This window comes from Cryptomeria japonica, chromosome 10 (assembly GCF_030272615.1).
Source record: "Cryptomeria japonica chromosome 10, Sugi_1.0, whole genome shotgun sequence".
NCBI classification, from domain to species: Eukaryota; Viridiplantae; Streptophyta; class Pinopsida; order Cupressales; family Cupressaceae; genus Cryptomeria; species Cryptomeria japonica.
In genome coordinates this window covers 788,145,749-788,152,910 of record NC_081414.1, presented here as the reverse complement: position 1 = coordinate 788,152,910, position 7,162 = coordinate 788,145,749, and the positions used below count along the sequence as shown (strand labels likewise).

Here is a 7,162-nt window from a genome sequence, read left to right as displayed (position 1 = left end):
TTCAAAACAATCATGCCGAAATGTCATATGTTGTGTGGCTCCAGTATCTAAGATCCAAGAATCATACCATGAGGAATTAGATGTAAAATCTGAAACAGAAAGCACATATTGATCACTATCACTGTCACAAGCAAATTGGGTTGCTCCTGAAATTTTATCCTCTGAAATTTTATCATCACTGTGCATTTTTGTTTTATCTTTCTGTTTAAATGAATTTTCTCTAAAACTTTCTATCTTGTCCCATGAGAGCTTACATTCATGTGCTTCATGACTACCTTTTCTACCACATCTTTTACAATATAAATACTGCCTATCATTTTGATTATCATGTTGCCTCCATTGACCTCTAGTTTTTCCTTTATCATTATTACTATACTTTGAAGAGATTTTATTGGTAGATTTTTCTTTTTGATGAGCAAAACAAACATTTTCAGTAGTATTATCTATTTTCCTTCCAAAAGCTTTTTCACGTTCTGCTAACTTTTCAACCAATTTATCAAATGAAATGGTTTTCAATTGATTACTTGCTTGAAGAGACTCTAGATAAGTGGAATGTGTTGGAAGAAGTGCCTTGATGAAAGCAGTGAGATAGATATCAACTTTTCCACCCTCAGCATCAACATCATGTTTTATAGCTCTGATTTCAGAAGCCAAACTCATAACATCACCATTTTTCAATTCAAGATTAAACAATTTTAATTGTAACTGAATAAACTCTAATTCTGAATGAGAATCAAATAAATCTTTTAATTTGTGAAGGGCTTCCCATGCAAATGTGCATCCTTGTATATGTCGATACACATCTCCATTAACAAAAGCTCTTATCAAAGCCAAAGCTTTGGAATTTTTATATTGCCAAATTTCTTTTTCTTTAGCCTCAATTGGTTCAAACAGACGACTAAGTTCGTTGATTCAAACTTGAAACTTGCCACCGCAACGTTCTTATTTTTACGATGTTTTTATCCCACATAAGATGCCAGCACTGCGCGAAGAACTTGGATTTTTCGTTGATCTTTTACGAATCAGCTGATTTCCTATAGACAGTCCTGCTGCCACTATAGAAGCTTTTCCGAAAACCATCAACAAATGAAATTACTAAGTATCCTTAAATTATTACATAAAGATAAAACTATGTGGCAGCGACGCCATGCTAGACCACATCTATCAAAAAAAAATTATGTAATATTTCATCATAACAATTATATGCCCTAAAAACCACTTGATATGCGAGGACGTTGAGCAAAAGTTTCACTGTCATCGTCTTCTACCTGATCTATCAGCACCTGTAGAGATCTCGGAAGTTGTGGCGCGGGAGCTTTAAATTATACAATAGTTATTGATTTAAGAGAAGAAAGATTGCTAGAGGTATCGCTATTGCTGTTGTCTACGTGAACTAACAGCACCTGTGGAGACCTTGGAATTTGTGGCGATGGAGCCTCCATCTTCCCTTCCAATATTTTCACCACTTCACTCATGCTTGGCCTCAGATTCTCATCCTCTTGAATGCACAGTCCCCCAACCACAGCGGCTCTTTTCACCTCTTCGATATTCGCCTCACTTGCTATTCTTACATCCACAACACCTATTATGTTTCCTCTCCCAATTTGTGATGACGCCCAGGTAGGAAAGTACAACCTGCTCTCCTCCACCTTCAAGTCCAGATTTCTACGCCCCGATATAATTTCGAGCAACGTCATACCAAAACTATATACGTCCACCTTGGGAGTGATAGGAAGGCCTGAAATCCACTCGGGGGCCAAGTAACCCCGAGTTCCTCTTGTGGTCGTCAACACACGACTGAAATCTCTGCCCACCAGCTTTGCCAACCCAAAATCAGCTATCTTCGGGCTGAAGTCACTGTCCAGAAGAATGTTTTCAGGCTTAAGATCGCAGTGAATGATTTGATCCATACATTCTTCATGGAGATAAACTAATCCTCGTGCAGTGCCCAGTGCGATCTTCATCCGGCTCTTCCAATCTAACACAACCTCTATTTTTTCTTCATTACGAAAGAGTAAAGAATTGAGAGAGCCGTTGGGCATGTAGGCATACACCAGTAGCCTTCGAGAGCGTTCAACGCAGAATCCGCAGAGCCTCACCAAATTCACATGCTGTATTATCCCGATGGTGTTTATTTCCGCACGGAATTGCTTTTCTGCTCCTGCACGACCCTCTAATATTTTCACGGCCACAAAGGTGCTGTCTGGCAAAGTTCCTTTGAACACAGAGGCGAATGCTCCGCTACCTATCTTATGCTTGAAATTCTTAGTTGCGATTCGCAGCTCTTTATAAGTGAACGTTCTGAGCATGCTTTGCAGGTCCTCTTCTACTCTTTCCTTCGGTAGTCTTCGACGCTTCCACAGAAAAAATGCGGCCAGTAGGAGAACTAAAACAACAGTGAAAGCCACGGTAGAAGGAACTAAGATAAGAAATACAGGGGCTTTGCTGCTTCTCATTGATGTCGACTGCGGCAACTCCGAAGCAACCAGCCTGATGAAGATGGATTGGCTATCAGGTGAAACCCGCATTTTTAATAAATCCCCAAACCAGAGTCTACAGGCTGGTAGATCAGAAATAACGAAAGCAAAGGCTGTACAAGAGCAATTGTTGAGACAAGCAGTCCTGCAGCCTAGCAGTGTTGGTTCATTGTATGAGACAGCTTGTTCTTCGGGTAAAGATCGGTTCTTGGTTTCCAGGAAGCCATCGGTGCTGCCCCCGGTGACAGAGCATTGCAGGTGTCCTCGCCGAGCACACCCACTTGACAACAAACCTCGAGTCTTATGCTTGGGTGTGAAACCCTCAATACAACTACACGCATCATTCAAATTACACAGTCCATATGCCCCACAGATATCATAGCGACTGCATTGACCTTGGTATGTCGACCATCCCTGAATCCAAGTACCATCATCCATCAAGCAGTAAAGGTGTATTTCGCCATTCTCATCTAGCTGGAACCGCCCTGTGACGGTATGAAATGACGGGAATAGGGTAAAATTCATGTACATTCTTGAAGGAGAAATCTTCGCATAGAACAGTACAAATCTCATAGGATCATGCCCCTCCGGATTGTTGCTAAAATAAACTCCAGTCCACTCTCCACTGGACCAATACGGAACGCTATTGTTATACGCCAATACCAGTTGCGTCTTTCCTGGAGTCGTGTCAATTCCTACAGAGAAGAGCCCAGATGCAGGATCCACAGAACTCTTCCAGGAAGTCAGCTTCATGCCTTTCCACATCTTCATGCCAGGCAACCATGTATCCCCTGGGTGATCGAAACTCTCCCAAACGATCTCAGACGTGTTGTGGTTGTGACCAGTCACAATGAAATTACCAGAATCCTTTATGACAGCCTGCCATCCTTTAAGACCAAAATCAGTGGACCAAACTGACCGGCTCTTTCTATCAAACAGTCTGAGACGACCGTCGCTTGAAAAATTCAGAACTCCCCGTACGCCTCTGACAGGATTGTCTCTGTTAGCCACCCAAGCAATGACCTTCGGAGAGATTCCTGCGTACCAGATGCCAACATACCAATTATTCGTTCCTCTTGGACTAAAAAACCCCAATGCAAACGTGCCATTCTTTGATATTATGGTCTGATTTCCAGCGAGAGAAGCCCCCTGTTGAAGCGTATCCCCTCCACCCAGTCCTGATGAAGTGCAATCATTCAATGTAATAATCATTGAAATTGCGAGAAGCAAATACTTCATCGCCATTTTGATAGCCATAGCAGCTGCTTTTTTTTAATATAAATAGACAACGAACATGGCCGAAGTAGCGCCGTGGGGAGGGGAAAGTCGGGTCAAAGGCATTCTCGACGAAGAGGGGGCAGGCAAGCAAATACTTCATCGCCATTTTGATAGCCATAGCAGCTGTTTTTTTTGAATATAAATAGACAACGAACATGGCCGAAGTAATCCCGTGGGGAGGGGAAAGTCGGGTCAAAGGCATTGTCGACGAAGAGGGGGCAGACAAGCAAATACTTCATCGCCATTTTGATAGCCATAGCAGCTGCGTTTTTTGAATATAGACAACGAACATGGCCGAAGTAGTGCCGTGCATCCCACGGAAATGACCCTGAATAGTTCCACTTTTCATCGTCTCCAATATTCAACGCTGGAGGTTATCTAGACCGTGAATAGTTCCACTTTTCATCCTACCAAATATTCAACGCTGGAGGTTATCTAGAACCTGAATAGTTCCACTTTTCATCCTCCCAAATATTCACTGTATCATTCACGCACGTTTAATGCATGTCTTGTGTTTTGTTCCGAAAAATGGACATATTACTGGATAGACGTGAACGCAGTTTCTTTTGTGTGTTCCAATGAAAATGGAGTTTATATTAATAACTAGTAATTTTGCTCTCTAATGAGTATGTCAAAGAGTTATTGAAATTCTTTTTTATATATAGTTGTGCAATATATTTAATGAAATAAATTAAATTTTGTGTGATCAATTTCTTCATGGACTATCACATAAATAAAATTGTGTATGATCAAATTTTGGACAAGTGATAGATTTGGATTGATTATTTATCTGTTTACATTAACTTTGTATAATATTTAATGTTTAACTTGTTAAATTGAAACATCTTCAAAATTTAGAAAAACTCAAATAAAAAGCTATATTAAAATACCTCCTCTTCTTCTACCTCTATCTCTCCTCTCTCTTTCCCTCTTTCTTAGCCTTAGTGTTTTTGTCTCTCTCTACCTCTATAACTTTACCTCTCTCCTCCATAAATCTCTTCAAATTATTCAATGTACGTGAAAAAGCATAGCCCACTCATAGGTTCACCTTGAAATTATCCTTCTCTTTCCAACTCCTTCACTGTACCTCCTTTTTCTCTCATTGTTTGCCTCTTGAAGCCAGCCAAGTAGACATATTCTGGCGTATATCCATTCCGTTGCCATAACTATAATCAAATCCCCTTCATGAATCACAATTGTGTTTCTTGACACCACTTTCCTTATAAAACAACCACAACATAGTAGATCACCTCAAAAAGATAATCATTGTGCTTGTGAAGTTTAAGATAAAATGTGAGTTTTTTTTGTTAATACACTTGTGCAAGTACACTCCACCCTTTGATGTCATTGTAGAATGCCTCTCATCATAAGCTATATATACAAATAATATTAATTCATGTAGGATACAATTGCATTCATTCAATTTTATTATTTTATTAATTTAACCAATCATTATATAGAATTAAAAAATTTAAACAACAATTTTATATTTTATACTTATTTTTTATTTTACATAATCATACAAATATCACTTTTCTCCTTTTTAATTGGTACAAGCAATGTAAAATTTAAGTGTTTCTTTCTTTTATATTATACATATTCCAATTCATTTATTTCATTATATAAAATGTCACATCAAATTAAATATTTGAAATGAACTTTCGCAAAGATTTGGAGTTGTTGTGGTGAGACAAACCTTACACATTCAATTGTAATTATTATCTAATTTGAAAATTGTTTATGACTCTTTGTACAACACAACAATAATGATCATGACATAGCCAAACCTGAATTACAGGCCTCCAATGTGAATGATTTCTTTTTAAGGAATATCACCATAGTAAGTATAATGCTCATGCATATTTGACATGTGAATTATTTATAACTTCATGCAATTAACTTGGAGATCATCCAATATTCCAAAAAATAATTTAGTTCTTTTATGACATCAAATAATTTAATCCAGCTATATTAAAAGCATTATTTAAATTGTAATATTAAAATTAAGTTGTGAGATGATTATTGTAACTTTTGTAGGTTTATAGAAAATTCCAATATTCCAAAAAATAATTTAGTTCTTTTATGACATCAAATAATTTAATCCAACTATATTAAAAGCATTATTTAAATTGTAATATTAAAATTAAGTTGTGAGATGATTATTGTAACTTTTGTAGGCTTATAGAAAATTTAAGATCTTTGTTCATGAAATAAAAAAAATTAAATGATGATAAGAGAAAGTGTTCCATTTTATTAATGTGCACATATATTTTATTTGAAAATAAATATTTAAAAAATTAAATTCTAAGTAATTTTACATTACTAATTTAAAAAAAAAATTATTTATAAGTTTGAAAATAAATTAAAATAATTTTATTTTCTTTTAAATCAATATTAAATATTTTAAAAATAAATACATTTTTTGTATTTTACTTTTTTTTTAAATAATTTTTTTTACAAGAAAATAATTAATCTAATGTGCAAATTATTTAACATGTCTAGAAAAATAAATTAAACCTATTAAAAACATACATTTTAAATATTAAAAAAATAACATCTTTGTAACTTTAGTGGGCTTATATAAAATTTAACATCTTTGTTCATGAAATAAAAAAAATTAAATGATGATAAGAAAAAGTGTTGCATTTAATTAATGTGTGCATATATTTTTTTTCTAGTAGATGGATAATGTGAAACAATTAAAAGATCATAGAATAATGATAAAAAACTATTTATTGTTTTGGATTGAATTTTTGAAGATGATTAAATAAAATTATAATGTAATAGATAATTAATATAAATATTTTGTCACAAATTATTAAAAATTAAATCAAATTACTAAAAAAAATAATTCTAAGTACTTTTACATTACTAATTTAAAAAAAATTATTTGTAAGTTTGAAAATAAATTAAAATAATTTTATTTTTTTTGAAATAAATATTAAATATTTTTAATATAAATATTTTTTTTGTATTTTATCTTTTCTAAAAATAATTTTTAAGACAACAAAATAATTAATCCAATATGTAAAAATTTTAACATATCTAGAAAATAAAATTAAACCTATTAAAAACATATATATATATATAGTTTATATCATTTAAAAATGCAAGTAAGTTTATTTAAGTTATTTGTGTAACTAGCTCTTATTTTTAATTTAAATTAAATAAGAATTATGTTTTATTAATAAATATTATAATAAAAATTAATAATACTAATAATATTAATAAATTGTATGCTTTATGCTATTAATTTTATTTAATTAATACTAATTAACTTTATTAATTTTACAAATATTAATTTGTAAGTTTGAAAATGAATTAAAATAATTCTATTGTCTTTCGAAAATAAATAACTTATAAGATAAAAATAATTAATATACTATATAAAAAATTGAACATATTGA

The 7,162-nt window shown here is 33.6% G+C and overlaps 1 protein-coding gene across 1 annotated transcript; it reads right to left on the bottom strand.

Moving 5' to 3' along the window:
* Window positions 1–1,322: 1,322 nt before the first annotated feature.
* Window positions 1,323–3,722, bottom strand: LOC131039248 (G-type lectin S-receptor-like serine/threonine-protein kinase At2g19130). The gene has a single exon (XM_057971954.1). It carries the CDS (start codon window positions 3,720–3,722, stop codon window positions 1,323–1,325), a length of 2,400 nt encoding a protein of 799 aa, XP_057827937.1.
* Between the last annotated feature and the right edge of the window lie 3,440 nt (window positions 3,723–7,162).